The sequence below is a fragment of the Thalassophryne amazonica genome, chromosome 17 (genome assembly GCF_902500255.1).
Source record: "Thalassophryne amazonica chromosome 17, fThaAma1.1, whole genome shotgun sequence".
Taxonomy (NCBI): domain Eukaryota; kingdom Metazoa; phylum Chordata; class Actinopteri; order Batrachoidiformes; family Batrachoididae; genus Thalassophryne; species Thalassophryne amazonica.
The window spans coordinates 56,588,916-56,606,892 of record NC_047119.1 but is presented as its reverse complement, the minus strand read 5'-3'; the positions used below and the strand labels follow the sequence as shown (position 1 = coordinate 56,606,892).

Sequence of the window (17,977 nt, the reverse complement as noted above, 5' to 3'; positions counted from 1 at the left end):
TCCAAGGATAGGCTAACAAGTCAATTAGCTTTCTTTTCCTGTAGATCCAAAGAACCTATTAGTTCTGGTTTCCTGTAGGACCGACATATGCTGACAGACTAGCAGTCTTGTTTGTGTCAGACCACATACACATCAAACGGCCTCATTAACCCCACATAAACATTCAGTGAACCCGGGGTCAAGACAGGAGGCCAGCTTGTCTGGGTATTGTTATGTATCGGACATTATGTTGGTGCAGGAGTTATTATTTTTAACCTCTAATGTGCTCGTAACCTTGAGTGGAGCCCTGGGATATGTGCAAATTAAAGAAATTTGCTTATTGGCTGCTTTATGTTACAAATGACCCTCTTTTCAGGATTCTTGGGCATAGATCTGGTTCCCCGCATGCATCAATCTGGCAGCACCAGTATGCCCTTGAGAGAATAGCGCTTCCTTATGAAAGTGTCTCATTCAAACAGTGATTTTGAATGTGGCATAAACCTTTCAGGTGATACAAGTAATCAGTGTCAAAAATGGTGGTGACTATCAGTTCAGCTAGTGTAGCTGAAGTTCAAGATACAGTATTAGCAATTTATGTGAAATGTGTTTAATTACCACAACGTTGGCATAAAAATTTAAATAACTTGATGAGCATGAAACCCAATTGGTGCATCATACAATACAGTAGTAGGCAAACGTTTGGTCACCCCTGATCATTTTCATGATTTTCCTTTATAAAGTATTGGTTGTCTGGAGCCGAAATTTCAGTTAAAATATATCATATGGCAGACAAACACACTGATATTTGAGATGTGAAATGAAGTTTCTAGTATTTGCAGAAAGTGTGCAATAATTAAACAAAATTAGGCAGGTGCATAAATTTGGGCACCCTTGTCATTTTATTAATTTGAATATATTTAGCACTAATTATTGGAACACAAAATTGGTTTGGTTGGTTTGGTTTCATTGACCCTTGACCTCCTTACACGGGTGAATCCAATCATGAGAAACGGTATTTAAGGTGGCCATTTGCAAATGTTTCCTCTCTTTGCATCTCTTCTAATGAGTGGCAACATGGGAGCCTCTAAACAACTCTCAAATTACCTGAAAACAAAGACTGTTCAACATCATGGTTTAGGGGAAGGATACAAAAAACTATCCCAGAGATTTCAGCTGTCAGTTTCCACTGTGAGGAATATAGTTAGGAAATGGAACACCGCAGGCACAGTACTAGTTAAGGCTTGAAGTGGCAGGCCAAGAAAAAGCTCATAAGCTGAAGTGAAGGGTGGTGAGAACAGTCATAGTCAACCCACAGACCTGCTCCAAAGACCTACAACATGATCTTGCTGCAGATAGTGTCTCTGTGCATCATTCAACTATACAGAGCATTTTGCACAATGAGATGTTGTAATGCAGAGGAAGCCTTTTATGTGTACATGCCACAGAGTTGCTTGAGGTATGCTAAAGCACATTTGGACAAGCCAGCTTCATTTTGGAATAAGGTGCTGTGGACTGATGAAACTAAAATTGAGTTATTTGGACATAAGGTACAGTATGCATAGCTCAAAAAGAACACAGCATTCCAAGAAAAACACTTGCTACCTACAGTAAAATTTGGAGGTGGTTCCATCATGCTGTGTGGCTGTGTGGCCAGTGCAGGTCCTGGGAATCTTGTTAAAGTTGAGGGTCACATGGATTCCAGTCAATATCAGCAAATTCTTCAGAACAATGTTCATGAATCAGTGACAAAGTTGAAGTTGCACCGGGGCTGGATCTTTCAACAAGACAATGACCCTAAACACTGCTCAAAATCTACTAAGGCATTCATGCAGAGGAACAAGTACAATGTTCTGGAATGGCCATCTCAGCCCCCAGAACTGAATATTATTGAAAATCTGCGGTGTGATTTTAAGTGGGCTGCCCATGCTCAGAAACCAACAAACCTGAGATGTTTTGTAAATAGGAATGGTCCAAAATACCTTCAACCAGAATCCAGACTCTTATTGGAAGCTATAGGAAGCGTTTAGAGGCTGTTATTTCTGCAAAAGGAGGATCTACTAAATATTGATGTATTTTTTCTGCTGGGGTGCCCAAATTTATGCACCTGCCTAATTTTGTTTAAAGAATTATTGCACACTTTCTATAAATCCTATAAACTTCATTTCACTTCTCAAATATCACTGTGTTTGTCTGTTATATGATATATTTAACTGAAATTGCTGATCCAAACAACCAATGATTTATAAAGGAAAATCATCAGGGGTGCTCAAACTTTTACATACAACTGTAATTTGAACAGTATTCGTCTCTCTGATCCTCTACTGCTTTCAGATTCTTTAGCTAACATCCAACAAATCTTGAAAATTGAGGTCAAAATTGACCCAAAAGTGGGTCAAAGGTCAAAAGGCTGATGTGCACTAAAACTGCCATACATATGGAGGTGGATTCTGGAATTTAGCAGCGAAGTCCTATTTGCCATAGATCAATCACTGGGGCCAAGATCATGTCTACCTTTTGTTTGTTGGCCTAGTCCTCCCAAGTCCTTGGTACGTCAATGATGACTGACCTTGAAATTGCCCTTAAAGGATCAGTTTTGGCAATGTAAGGTCTAGCATGTAATGGGAAAGATCCAGGACGTGTGGGAGAGATAATATTTCCCAGCTGACTTGGGAATGCCAAGGGGATCCCCCAGGAAGAGTTAGACAACTTGGGTGAGGACAGGAAAGTGTGAGATGAGCTGCTTGGTGTACCTCCACCGCGGCCCAGATCCAAAGAAGTGTCACAAAATGAATGCATGAATGAAACGTCAAGGTCAAAGAATTTTATTTTCAACCCAATTTGGACCAAATGTGGAACACATTTGGGTGGATTCCACAACTGACATGAAATGGTCAGCCAGAGGTCAAACATATGTGGTAAGGTCAAAGTCACTGGGGTCAAATGTCAGATTGTCATAACCTTTACAGATAGCTCTGTTACCATTTACTCCGGTGACTTTAGTGGTTATGATAACCCTTCATTCTGTGTGGAATACCCCACTGACGGCTTTGCTTGATTGCAAACCAACATTTGCACAGAATACCAAGAGAAATTTAAGTTTTCTCAAACACCAACAGGCATCAGGTTGCAGCTGATGATGCTTTTGCTTTTCTTGATATGTAATTCAGAACATGCAGACATGAACATGCTGTGGGAAAGACTGGAATACATTTAGTGTACAAATCAAATTTGGACCTCCTGACGTCCAAGAACTTTGGTTTGCAGCATTCTTTTTTTTTTACTGCAGGTCTGTATGACTGCCAGCCAAGGAGTCTGACTTTAATCTATATAAATATTTGATTGTCGTCAGCTTTATGGTAATACTATGATAATCTTGTCATACTGTATGTGAAAAATGGGAATGACACACGTGCAGACACCGTGCATTAAAAAAAATTTATGTGGACATCACAGCACCTGCAAAAAATAAAAATAATAATAATAAAAAAAACCCACTGGGTGATTTTTATGACCTACTATGTGAAACTATACATAAATAAATTAAATGGTCTCTATATGGAAAAAAACAAGATATATTTCTGCAGACACATGATAACACTGATAGATGAAGTACAATACAGTTGTTTGTCTCTTTTCATTGAGACACATGACAGGCGACGGTGGTTTGTTCCTGATTTCTTTTCAAAAAAAAAAAAATATACTGCATATCTATTTATATATAAACATCCACAACATTTTTGATAATTTTCTTCTTTTACATTTTGAAAATACATCTATAGAATAAAAAATATGTACAATTTCCGCAAACATTAGGCTATTATGCAACATTAAACACATTCTTCTTAAAGAAGAAGAAGAAGAATAAATTAAGGTTTGGGGAGGAATGTTTGTTTGTTTGTTTGTTTGATAGGTGGTGGGTGGGGGGGGGAGTTAAGAGCTGATAGACTGTCTGACACAAACATACACATAAACAACAACAAAAACATGTCTTTGTACTTCACAGCAAACAAATTTTTGCTTTGAAGTGAGAAAATAAAACTTTGTAAATGAGCCATTTCCCTGACAAATGTTTAAAAACAAACAAAAACAGCAACACCAAAAAATAAAAGTTTTTTTTTTTAATATTTAAAATGCAAAAATAGCTCAATCTGTTAATTCTTTGTTCACTTATTTGTTAATTTATTTGATTTATAAATTATGATGAAAATCAGAAAAAGAAGAAAGAAAAAAACCTTTTGTACTATTTGTACTGGAAAATCAAATTTAAATAAACATTACATTTGGAATATTTTATTATGCGTTCACATATTAAATGAAAATTGGGAATTAAAGTGTGGCTGCAAAAAAAAAAAAAAAAAAAAATCTCACAATTGTTACACTACTATATATTTAAGATTAAATCAAATAAAAGTTCATCCCCACTCCCCCATCTTCCATTTTTATTTTTAAAGCTCATTTCCTGATTTGGGTTTTCAAAAAAAAAAAAAAAAAAAATGTGTGTCCAATCAGGTGCGCTGTTGTAATTAATCAAGCTAGCTAACAGCTAGCTAAATATTCAGTCTTGTGCTACATCTAAAATAGTTTAAATTTTAGTGATTTGTGTATTAAAGTTGTGGAGTATGAACTTATAAACTGTGAACAACACACGAGTATGAGTTTCCTTTTAGCCTCACTGACACAAATGTTTGATACTTTAACAGCCGCAAAGCAACTGCATGGTTAGCCAACATATTTTTATCTTCATGAAAAGTCTATGTCAGCACGGATCCCACAACCGCTGGGACCGTGAGTCACATTTTTCTTTGCCGTGTCCATGTATGAAGATGAGATTATAATGGCCCAACAAACGAGAGAAAAGCCGTCCACAGCTGTTGGCTAACTGTAACTAGCGTGCAAAGAAAGACTGTTACTGAGGATGATGATGAGGTGGATGATGACGGCAGACGGTGGTAGTTGTAATGGCTGTAGACTCGATCAGGTGGCTGCACTGTGATGTAACCGTTAATGATTCGAACCAGCGGTGGGGGTGGAGACTGGACCATAGCGCTGCAGAACAGGAAAGAAGGCAAATTACATTCCGTCAATTGTTAATATTGTCAAACCGAACATTTTATCATCAGCGAAGTTGGGTTCTGACTTACTCAGGAGTGCCCTGTCCTTCTTTTTACCACTTTTCATGTCTGGACCAGTGCTCTAGCACAACCACTGGGTGTGCCTATGCATACAACTTTTCAAGCGCAAGACCAACTGAAATGTAAGTCCCCGCGGCTGCTCCCTGCTCAGAGGTGGATCTACAGAGGTGGATCTACATGATGAACTGGCATACGTTTTGCGCCGGATGCCCTTCCTGACACAACTCCACATTACATGGAGAAATGTGGCAGGCGTGGGGTTCGAACCGGGGAACCTTCTACACTGAAACCAAGATCACAAACCACTTGGCCACCACCCCTGCCTGTAAAATCAATTCAAGGGCACAATTTAGAACTATAAATTGGGGGGAAGAAAGTCAGAGGCCCGCAGGGCCGAAGCCCAAGCGGTCTGGGGGCCGCTTTAGTCCCCAGAAGCCAATGGATTCTAGATAAGCTCAGATGCATTCTGAGCATCCAGAACAGTAATTTGAATGTTTTGAGAAGACCATAAAGTGGACACCATTTGACTTATGCAATTTGAAACTGTGGATATAAGTACTTTATTCTAAGAATAGCCAGCATTGATTTTATTAACATCCTGGTGTAAAGAAGGTATCACCACATGTGTAGAACTCAAAAAGAATGATAGGTTGAGTTTTCATTTAAACAAAAACAACTGCAATGTGGTAAAATGTATTCATAAATATGAAAGAACAGGCTCTTAATAATTATTAACTATCGCATACTGTATTTTTTTTCTCAAGATTTGTTTTTGCATAAGTTTGAAAAAAGAACATATCATAAGTTTAGGATAAATTACTTATCATGAATTTAATTTTTGAAGTGGCAATTTCTGCCGGATTGGATTTTCAGCCATATTGTATTTTAGGGCAAAGTCAGTTTTCCATAGACCACAAATGTTCAATCTTCACAAAAAAATGTGACTGTTGGATTTTCAAAGTGTTTGTCATCACAGTCAATGGAATTGGTGGCAATGTGAAGTCATAACTTTGCAATGCTTTGATGAATGCATACCAAACTTGCCACTTTGTGACATTTAACCTCTAGAGGGCACTGCTTGGTCCCCTCTTTGCTGCTTGCAGATATATTCACGTATGCTATTGTTTCAGTTACTATTTCTGTGAATACATTTGAAAGACAATGTGAAGACATTACTTCCAAAACTTTGTACATGCATAAACACTTTTTTTTTATACGGATATGTTTCTTACAGGGAAGTTGAACTGAAATGTTGCTGTGAATCAAATGATAATTGGGAGTTTTAGGGTCAGACATTGGTGGAAATCCTTGCAGGTGATTCTCAAAGCTGCTGGGAGGCGCTCAGCCAGGAGCTGACTTGTTAGTCTTGGCGTCTGTCTTTATCTCTCCCTCTTTTGTCAACAAATCTGGGAATTAAGTCATTTCTGTGCCTCTGTTTGAAGCCCATCCTGCAGCATGCGGCACTGTTTACGACTGGGGCAAAGCCAGACAAAACATACGATTTCCTGATGTCTGGATCTCGATGCCAGCCGCCTACAATGGCATCTCCACAGAACCAACTGGATCTGTTTTACTGAGCAGCTATTCTGCAAACAAGAGTCAGTCATTAAAGCAATAAAAAACAAAACACTTCCATAATTTCAGAACATAAATCCTGTCCAAGCATTAAATCTCCACAAATGACAACAAGTGGGAGGTGCTGCTAATCAACGAGAGAGTCAATTTAATTAAAATACTAAATTTGCAAGATTTCTGCATCGCTTGTTAATGTAGACAGCCAGAACATTCTGATTGATGGTCCCAAGCCCGGATAAATGAGGAGGGTTGCATAAGGAAGGACATCCGGTGTAAAATGTGCCAAAAAAAATTAAAGATACAGAGTACAAATCAAATTTTCATACCGGATCAGTCGAGGCCAGGATTAACAATGACCGTCACTGATGCCATTGCCCAACAGGGTGCCAGAAATTGCTGGGTGAAGAAGAAGAAGAGGAGGAAAATGTTTCCACAGACAGCTGGACAAGGGGAAAACTAGAAGGGTAAAGACAGAGAGCTGGCTGATATAATGAGGAGGAGAACAGTTTGCATACACATACTGTGTGTGCAAGAAACCAAGTGGAAGGGAAGTAAGAGCAGGAGCATAGGTGGAGGGTTCAAGTTGTTGTACCATGGTGAGGATAGGAAGAGACATGATGTTGGGGTCATTTTAAAAGAAGAGTAGGTTCAAAGTGTGTTGGAGGTTAAAGGAGTGTCTGACAGGGTGATGAGTGTGGGAAATTGAAATGGTGACAATGAATATCATCAGTACATATGCCCCATAGGTAGGATGCAAGATGAAGGACAATGAAAACCACTGGAGTGCGTTAGATGAGGTGGTGGAGAGTGAGCCCAAACATGAAAGAGTGGTGAAAGGAGGGGAGGACTTCAGTGGGCATGTTGGCGAAGGTAACACAGATGATGAGGAAGTAATGGGTAGATATGATATCAAGTACAGCAATGTGGAAGGACAGATGGTAGTTTATTTTGTAAAAAGGATGGAAATAGCTGTGGTCAACACCTACTTTAAGAAACTGGAGGAGCACAGGAGAAAGGTGCACACAGGTGGACTACATCTGTGTAGGAGATACAAGCTAAAAGAAATTAGAAACTGTAAGGTGGTGGCAGGAGCAGGGGTGGTGGCCAAGTGGTTAATGCGCTTGGTTTCAGTTCAGAAGGTTCCCGGTTCAAATCCCACCCCTGCCACATTTCTCCATGTAATGTGGAGTTGGGAACCACAGAATCTCGTCTCTGCTGTTTGCGGACAATGTGGTTCTGTTGGCTTTGTCAAATCAGCACCTTCAGCGTGCACTGGGGCGGTTTGCAGCCGAGTGTGAAGCGTCCGGGATGAAAATCAGCACCTCCAAATCCGAGGCCATGGTTCTCGACCAGAAAAAGGTGCTTTGCCCTCTTCAGGTCGGTGGAGTGTCCTTGCCTCAAGTGGAGGAGTTTAAGTATCTCGGGGTCTTGTTCACGAGTGAGGGACAGATGGAGCATGAGATCAATAGACGGATCGGTGCAGCATCTGCAGTGATGCGGTCACTGTCTCGGACCGTCGTGGTGAAGAGAGAGCTGAGTAGGGGGGCAAAGCTCTCGATTTACCGATCGATCTACGTTCCGATCCTCACCTATGGTCATGAGATTTGGCTCATGACCGAAAGAACGAGATCGTGAGTACAAGCGGCCGAGATGAGTTTCCTCCGCAGGGTGGCTGGGCGCTCCCTTAGAGATAGGGTGAGGAGCTCAGTCACTCGGGTGGAGCTCAGAGTCGAGCCGCTGCTCCTCCACGTCGAAAGGAGTCAGTTGAGGTGGCTCGGGCATCTTTTCCGGATGCCCCCTGGACGCCTTGCTGGAGAGGTCCCACTGGGAGGAGGCCCCGGGGAAGACCCAGGACACGCTGGAGGGACTACATCTCTCAGCTGGCTTGGGAACGCCTTGGGGTTCCCCCAGAGGAGCTGGGGGAGGTGTGTGTGGATCGGGAGGTCTGGGCGGCTTTGCTTGAGCTGCTGCCCCCGCGACCCGACTCCGGATAAAGCGGAAGAAAATGGATGGATGGATGGATGGATTGATGGATGTGGAATTGCGTCAGGAAGGGCATCCGGCGTAAAACCTGTGCCAATTCAACATTCAGATCCACCTTGGATTTGCTGTGGCGACCCAAGTGCAAAACCAGGGAGAGCCGAAGGGACTTACTAAGGTGGTGGCAGGAGAGCATAGGATGGTGGACTGTAGGGTGACTTTAGAGGTGAAGAAGAGGAGAGTGAGAGCTCAACAAAGGATCAAGTGGTGGAAGCTGAAGGAGGAAGACTGTTGTGTGAAATTCAGTAAGGAGGTGAGCGAGACGCTGGATGAAGGAGAAGAAATTCTGGGCAACTAGAAAAGTACTGCAGATGTGGTGAGGGAGACAGCTAGGAAGGTATTGGGTGTGACATCTGGATAGTGGAAGGAAGACAAGAAGATTTAGTGGTGAAACGAAGATGTACAGGAAAGCATAAGGAGAAAGAGGTTGGCAAAAAAGAATTGGGATAGGCGGAGAGATGAAGAAAGTAGACAGGAGTACAAGGAGATGTGGCATAAGGTGATAAGAGAAGTGGCAAAAGCTAAGGAAAAGGTATATAGTGAGCTGCACAAGAAGCTGAATAGTAAAAATGGAGAAAAGGACTTGTATCAGTTGGCCAGATAAAGGGACAAGGATGGAAAGGATGTGCAAAAGATTAGATTAGGTAAAAGCATTCTTACGATGGTGAAGTGCAGATGGTAATATGCTGACAAGCGGGGAGAGTGTGTTGAGTAGGTGGAGGGAATATTTTGAGGAGTTGATGAATGAGAAAATGAGAGAGAGAAAAGGCTGGATGATGTGGAAAGAATAATCGGTGCAAGAGATTAATAAGGATGAAGTGAGGGCAGCTATGAAGACGATGAAGAGTGGAAAGGCAGTTGGTCCAGACGACATTCCAGTGGAGGCATGGAAATGTCTTGGGGAGACGACAGTAGAGTTTCTAAACAGACTGTTTAATAAAATCTTAGAAAGTGAGAGGATGCCTGAGGAGTGGAGATGAAGTGTGTCCGTACCTATTTTCAAGAACAAGGGTGATGTGGAGAGCAGCCACAGCATGAAGTTATGGGAAAGAGTAGTAGAAGCTAGGCTTAGAAAACAGGTTAAGATCTGTGAGCAGCAATATGAGTTCATGCCAAGAAAGAGCACTACAGATGCAATGTCTGCCCTGGGAATACTGATGGAGAAGTATAGAGAAGGCCAGAAGGAGTTACATTGTGTGTTTGTTGATCTAGAAAAAGCTTATGACATGAGTGCCAAGAGAAGAGTTGTGGTATTGTATGAGGATCTCTGGAGTGGCAGAGAAGTATGTGAGGGTAGTGCAGGACATGTACAAAGATAGTGTGACAGCGGTGAGATGCCCAGTAGGAATGACAAACTTATCCAAGGTGGAAGTGGCATTATATCACAGATCAGATCTGACTCCTTTCTTGTTTGCAATGGTGATGGACAGGTTGACTGATGAGATCAGACAGGAGTCTCCATGGACTTACCGTATGGTCATGAGACTTTAACTGTGCAAACCAGTGACCTCAGGCCATGACTGGATGTGTTTGGTACCAGGTCTTTTCAGAGGACCTTTGAGTAAAAGTGAAATGACTTTGTGTTGATTCAGAGGTTATATAGGGAGACAGATGAAGAGGATCACTCGCTTTAATTTGATGTCCTGAAAATAAATGTATACAGTTGTTCCATGAGTAAATGGAAATGTGCTTTCAACACGACACCCTACATCTTGCGCAAAGGTCCCACTATTCACTGAAAGCTGAGCTTGTTTTGTTGTCCGGTTAGTCACCGCCTGGAGCTGAATGAGACCAAAACCAGATATGAAGGAATTCCCAGGCTGCTGTTTTCAAATCTGGCATACAGAGTCAGGACCGGTGTGGACTTGTCCCACACTGCGGTGCGTGTGACCAGATGAAGAGAACAGTGATGTGATACGGTGGCTGTTTTAGCCTGCAGCACAACGCCAGGAAGTGTCACTTTTATACTAAAGACAAACAGAAAGACCGTGTTACACATTTACAATTTCCCCTCTCTGCTATTACGTCATCTCTCTTTCATTTCAGCTCCCCCCAGAACATTTTCCTTCCTATCGTCCCACCTTCTCTTGTCACCTTTTTAAGACAACTTGTTTTTTTGTTTTTTTTTACCACTGGAGGAATGTACCAGTTGCAGGTGAAAAAATTAGGAGAAAAATAAAAGGAGCAGGAAGCAGTTGGTTGATTGACATGTCCATCCCGGATTTCTGCTCTGTGGGAACATTTTACAAGGACAGGTGCTTTAACTGCCCCACGTCAGAAGAAGACTTTATCAACTGCAGTTAGCATGTCCAGATATAAGGTCAAACCAGTACAACAGTCCTCTTCATTCTATAACTTGAGCATTTGTTAGCTCCTCTACTCCTCCAAATGTGGTATGTGGATGGCCTTCAACCACAGAATTGTTGTGGCAAAGGTCAAAGATCAAAATATAAGTTTTTTCCTCTGATTTTTGTCAAGCCTGGCACACATATGTAGGTGGTTTCTGGAATTACACAGGCAAAGTCAAATTTGCCAAAGATCAATTGCTGGGGTCAAGGTCATTGGGGTCCGAGGACAAAATTTAAGTTTTTCACTCCAGTTTGTATCAACTATAGCACATATATTGAGGTGGGTTCTGGAACTGCCCAGGCTGGATCAGACTGACCAAAGGTCAATTATTGGGGTAAAGTTCACTGGGGTCAAGGTCAAAATTTAAGTTTTTCACTCAGATTTTTTGCCAAACTTGGCACACATATGTAGGTTCTGCTTCTGGAATTACAAAGACAAAGTCAAATTTGCCAAAGATCAGTCACTGGGGCCAAGGTCAGTGGGGTCCAAGGTCAAATTTTAAGTTTTTTACTCCAGTTTCACTCCACAGCCAATTTGCTCTGTGTAACCCTGATCCCATCAGATCTCAGAAGCTAAGCAGTGCGGGAGCTGGTTAGTACTTGGATGGGAGACCTCTTTGGAAGACCAGCAACTGTGTGTGTTTCTCCAGGTAATACTGGAGTTGCGTCAGGAAGGGCATCCGGTGTGAAACTTGTGCCAAAATATCAATGCGGATCTGGGTGTATCCGCTGTGGCGACCCCGAACACAAAACTGGAGCAGCCGAATGGACAACAACAACAACTCCAGTTTCACTCCACTGCCCAGGCTAGATCAAATTTATCAACGGTCAAATATTGAGGTAAAGTTCAAAGGGGTCAATGGTCAAAATTAAGTTTTTCCACTCTGAGGTACAAATACACAGAAGAAATAACCTTAAAATCCAATCAGATCATCTAACAACCCCCCCCACCCCACCCCCTACCCCGCCGTGGGGAACCTATGCTGTAAATATCAAGTGTTTACACGTATTGTTGGTAGCACTTGACAGTGTTTACACAAAGACAATGTTTTGCATCGTGTTTACAGCATTGACATCAAAATGACTTTAACGCTCCGACTGTAGAGTTTGAAGACCATATGAAGACAAATGGTGGTGGCGGGGAACAAATCACTGACCACCCTTTGATCACCCCATTCATCTATTTTTTTTCTTCTCTTACCTCTCCTCGATGCGAACCCACAGGTCATTAAAATGCCGATGCCGTTGTTTCTTCTGCTTGTTTCTCCTCTTTTTCTTCAGCATTTTTCTCTCCATTTTCTCCAGCAGCTCCAGGCTATCTGGTGGCAGCAGCATATGGGGTAAGGATTCTTCCTCAGGGGGGAGCCCCGCATCCTCCCCTTTGTAGGGAAGTTCATGGAGGAAAGGCTCCAGGGGAGGAGGTTTATCCTGGTGGTCCTCCAATTCCAGCAAGGCCAATCTGGATGAAGATCTCCTAGATGATGGACAAGACATAAAAATTTTAATTGTGGTGTAAAAATGGTTCTGAGGGCCAGAGATTATGATTTGGTTAAGGGAACCTGGAAAGGGGGGCAGTAATTCATGCAGACAGTCTGAATGGTCACAGGAGCTTGACTTTAGTGGATTAAAAAATTTGGTTTGTGGTGGTAGTGGTGGACATTTTGAGCAGAAATGCAAATATCACTTAAAAAATCTATCTTACTCTGTGCAGATTGCTGAATATTCTACAATAACCATAATGCATTGCAACCAGTGATGTCCAAGGACCCATCACAGCCTACCGCAATCGTGTTGAGTTTCCACAGTGGGTGGCAGTAGTGTGCCATGAAGGCCAAAGTGGAGCAAGTTTTCCTTGATCAGGACTTTAAGTTGAGGAAATCATCAAAACCATGTGCTCAGGAAACCAGTTGCAAGAAGAACCTGTACAGTCTTGGCCCTTATTGACCACCCCTGGTTTAGACCTACTGTACTAACCTGCTAACTCCGTTGGGTAGCTGGGCTTACAGTTGGTGACAGGGTGTGAAGGTCCAACATCCGGGAGGAACTCAGAGTAGAGCCGCTGCTTCCTCACATCAAAAGGAGCCAGCTGAGGTGGTTCAAGTATCTAGTGAGAATGCTTCCTTGAGGTCTTCCATGCAGATCCAACAGGGACGAGGCCCCCAAGGAAGACCTAGGACATACTGGAGGGATTATGCTTCCCAGCTATTTTAAGAATGCTTTGGAATTCTCCAGCAAACGTTAGAGGACTTGGCTGAGAATATGAAAGTGGAAGCTGAGCCACTTGGTCTACTGCCACCTTGGCCCACACCTGGATGTTCAAGACTTTATTGTGTTTTAGTGATGCCAATATCTTTCCAGAAGAACAAAATTTGAAGTCTTTAGGGTCCTAATGCTTCCTGTCTCACTCTATGGTTGTAAGACCTTGATGCCAACCAATGACCTACAGCAACAATTGGATACCCTTGGTACCTTTGGAGGACCATTGGGTACTGTTGAACTAACTGTTTCAGACAACCACTGGCACATCGCATTTTGGCCATGTAGCATGCTTCTTTGTGCATGATCCAGCATGCTTCAGTCTTGAAGACTCCAGTAGACGGAGAAGCCCAAGAGGATGCCCATGTTTTACCTGGCTTCAGCAGACATGTTAGAGGATTATTTCAAGAGGTGGAGTCTAACTGGTTGACTAGTTGTCATCCAGGCCCTAAGGCTGTGGATATGGTGGCACACAGCACCAATATCTGTTCCCAGACCTGAACTGATGTTCAAACTATCAGTTAGCCTCTAACCGCTAATTAACAAAGCTAAGCTTTTTGTTTGTGGATTAATTTTTCAGTTAACTTTGGAAAGCATCAGCAGAACAATTAGCTTCTGCTAAATTTACTTCTGTTAAAGCTTAACAAACCCTAAAATCATACACGTTAGTTCCTGCCTGTTGTGTGTTTTGCAGCAGTCAAGCTGCTGTGAGGTGCTCAGCCCTCCCCCTGCAGAAGCAGGCAGCATGGCTGCCGGCTGCTGCAAAAACGTGCCATTTACTTTTCACACACAACAACATAGGAGGTGGCAGGAGACATCAAACACAAGGCACTTTTTACTCATGGTTTCATTTATAAACAAAACTAATTGTGGGCAGTTTATCGACATTAGCAGCAACTCTGTCATTTTTACAAAGTGAAAATATCGCACATATCTTTTAAAGTAATGTGCTAATTCTGAAGGTTTGAGTGTTAACGACACACGCGCCAAAAGGCCTCATGAGAAATGAGTCTCCTCTCATCACCCCCCCATCCCTGGCAAAATGCATAGAACACTGCCATCTACTGGATGGGAGTGTGAACAGACCAACATATTTGTGAATCTCAAATGTGCTCAGAATGTCTCAATGTTGCGTAAGTGAGCAAAGCGATGAATGCACATGATCGGTGACCCACAAATGCTGAATCACTCTTCACAAACAGAATTTTCAGTTTTGCAAATGCCTCGTTTTTAACCAAGTATTTACAAATACACATTTATTTGTAAAAAACAACACTGGTTTTTACAAATAAAGGTGTATTTCTAACCTTGTAGGAGAACAATTCTGTGAACAAGCATTTTTTCTTCAGAACTATTTGCTCGCTTCTGGTTCATTACTGCCACCATCTGTATCAAGTGGTGTATTGCATCCTGACTTTGGAGATGCAGCCTCTCGTATGCGTTGGAGGTCAAAGTATTCGTTGTACTGTAGTTTTACTTCTACAGTGCTGTCCAAAGTGAATTAATAAGAACCATTTAAAAATTCCATGTGTTAACTTTGTTGTTTTGTAAATATAAATAAAATAGAACAAAGAGCTGGCTGGATTGAAAATAGTATTTTTTTCTTGTTGCATTTCAGATCTGTTTGATTGACTTTAATGTGCTTACAGGACACCCTGTGCATGTGTCATATCAAAGAAAACCAGATCAGGACTCCGCAGGCAGATATTAAATAACTCAACTGACAAAATCTGATCGGGATGTCCCTGTTTTATTCCCTTTGACAGAGACGTGATCCGAGATGAAGCCATGTGGGTTCCCGGGTGATTCCTGATTTATGTCAGATTGACAGCTGGGTATTGTTGTGAAAACGGGCCGTTACAATAACTAAAAAATTTCATGTTTTTAGTAAACGTGTTGCAGTGAATTTTATCTCTGATTTATGTGTTTTGGGTTAAACTTTCATGAAGAAAACAAATCCCTGACTTGCCTTCTGTTGGTGGGATACAGACGGGCGGCATCCTGTTTCATGGTGACGTGTGTGTACTTACAGTTGCAGACACGGATCACATAAAAACAGCGACATCCTGTCAGTGGGAACTGATTCTCGCCTGTTAATCCCGCATGAAACGGCAGGTTAGTATGTGAAAGCAGACACAGATCTTCAGGATGAGATTACCACCCGCGCGCGCTATGGTGCGCCGCACTAACATGCTTCACAGCACGAGCCACCAGCTCTGCGTCACTCTGCCTTTTCAACAACACTTCATTGGTGGCCAGCAGGGATTTTGCAGATATATCTGTGGTACAATCTGTACTGTGAAGCCGGCAGAATAAATGGAAAAGTCGGCAGGAAAAGAGACACTGAACACATCACTGCTTTCCAAAAATTATTAAAAAAAAAACCTGATGAGTCCAGCCGTGAGGCTCCATGAAACTATTCCATGAGCACAGTGGTTAGCATTACCCAGCAGACATCAGCTGGTCATTACATTGATTTAAAATAACAAAAAGCTACACACAGCGCCACCAACAGGTCGTAATAAATCACTGAGCACTGGACAGAGAGACTCACGGATTTGGGCTCTTTTTCAAATGCAACAGCTAAAACAACCTTCTTAATACACTCCGTATTCCAGAGAGCGGAGTGGAACCTAGAAAATGAAGATGGGGATCGGGAACATGATGGAGGACTAGGGGCAGTGGCGGCGCTAAGGGGGGGCTTCAGGGGGGCTTAAGCCCCCCAATAATGAGCCAAGCACCCCCTCAGCCCCCCCCCCCCCCCCCAATAATTCTGCCAATAATGTGAATAGCGACTGACATATTTGTGGATCTCAACTGCAGTTTTGCGCTCAGAATGTCTCAATATTGCGTAACTGAGCAAAGTGATGAATGTGTGTGTTCGGTGATCCAACAATGCTGAATCACCCTTCACAAACAGATTTTCAGTTTTGCAAATAAACATTTGTAAAAACCCACACACGTTACAAATCAGAAATTTGTGTTTGTGGATCACAAAGCACGTGTACAAATTAAAGGATATTTGTAAATCACCCTCTGTGCATTTGCAAGTACTAATGAGACAAATTTAACTCCATACTCCAAAAATTTAGGTTTCCTAAATATTTATTATGGCCACTCTTAAAACTTCACTTACCTTCAGAATTTTATTACTGGTAAATTTTAGAATTGATTTAGATGAGATATACTTATTATCTCACAGGAATATATCACAATTATCTGGGAACTACTTCAGTTTGTATACCTATGTGCAAGTTTACTGAACTTGCAATCATTCTAAGTGATGTGTGTGTTCATTGATACCACATTTTAGAGGAACACGGGTGACTAAAACATATACCTTGGAATTTATAAAGCAATTTACTATAAATTGCTAATTTCGACTACATTTTGTGGAGCCCCTCAAACTTTTACCCCAGCTCCCCCTCAGCCCCCCCAACAAAAATTTCCTGGCGCCGCCCCTGACCAGGGGCACTTTTTACACCCTTCAGAAAACCATGACCTTGACCCGACTGTACTAAAGCAACCAGACAGCAATTCAAAGTGAAACCTGCATTTACTTTAATGACTTGTGACATTTAACACATTAATGCTGAAAGCTAACTGTGAAGGGAAGGAAAAAAAGACTAAATTTCATATACAATTTTTTTTTTTTTTCCACATCAAATGAACCACTTTTATGTGATGAGCAGATTAGTGGTTCATTTCTAGCTGAGAAATGAAAGGTCAGTGTCAAGAGGTCAGGCGAATTAATAAGACTGTCAAAAAGTCAAAAAGGAGGCGATGAAATAAAATACTCGTGTTTCAGGAGATTTTTTTTTTTTTTTTTTGAGAAACTCAGTGGTAGAATGATTACCGTTACCGGTTTTGATTATTTGCAGACATGTTCATTCTCACAAGCACCAAAACACAACTTAAACATCTGTTTTGGGTCTGCGGATGAACACGGACCAACTATGGAGTTGTGCTTACTCGGAAAATGATTTCCCATTTTGAAACGCAGTCAGTGGGAGAAATATATTTTCTTGTCAAGGCCACGGAACAGCACATTCCCTGTGAAACACGTCCAAGACAGGAAACCTTACACCAGTTTAAGTGATAAAATATGGGTTTTCACATTTTACAGACTCATGTTTTTATTATGGATTCTAATGTGCAACAACTACGGTGAAACTTTATATGTTTTGTTGAGTTCTCCATCCAGCAGGTCTGCATTTCACTTTTCCAACCGTTGTTTCCCATTTTCAGAGTCCTTCTCCTGATCTCTCTTTGATTTTTACCCAAGGCCATTAAATGTGGCCATCGGGTATTGCGAAGGCTTTGCGTCCGTCCATGTGTGCTCAGCATAAGTCCAGTCCTATTACTGTCAGAGTCTTCAAATTTACAGGGACCATTCTGGGACACAGACCTTGGACAAGTTCAAAGATGGCTAACCTTGACCTATCTTAAGAGGTTAAAAAGTCACATTCTGTTTCAATCTGTTTAGTTTTGTTTTTGAGTGGCAGGCGTGACAGCCAATCAGAGTAGAGCACCACCGTGACATCAGTGGCTGGTCTTTCCAAAAATCGCTTAATTTTGTGTGTTTATATACATGTTTTTCATATATTATGTAAAGCCTAGCGAGAAATAAAAACTTCTAAAACTGAC

The 17,977-nt window shown here is 41.8% G+C and overlaps 1 protein-coding gene across 1 annotated transcript in view; it reads right to left on the bottom strand.

The window, feature by feature from the left end:
- Positions 1 to 3,248: 3,248 nt before the first annotated feature.
- The window catches only part of trabd2a (TraB domain containing 2A), a 152,485-nt gene continuing 137,756 nt past the window's right edge, over positions 3,249 to 17,977 (bottom strand). The window contains exons 6-7 of the mRNA XM_034192562.1: positions 12,276 to 12,548; positions 3,249 to 5,025 (exon numbers count right to left, since the gene is read on the bottom strand). Of these exons, the coding sequence (XP_034048453.1) occupies positions 4,809 to 5,025; positions 12,276 to 12,548 (490 nt within the window). The 3' untranslated portion in view covers positions 3,249 to 4,808. The remainder of the gene's footprint in view (positions 5,026 to 12,275; positions 12,549 to 17,977) is intronic.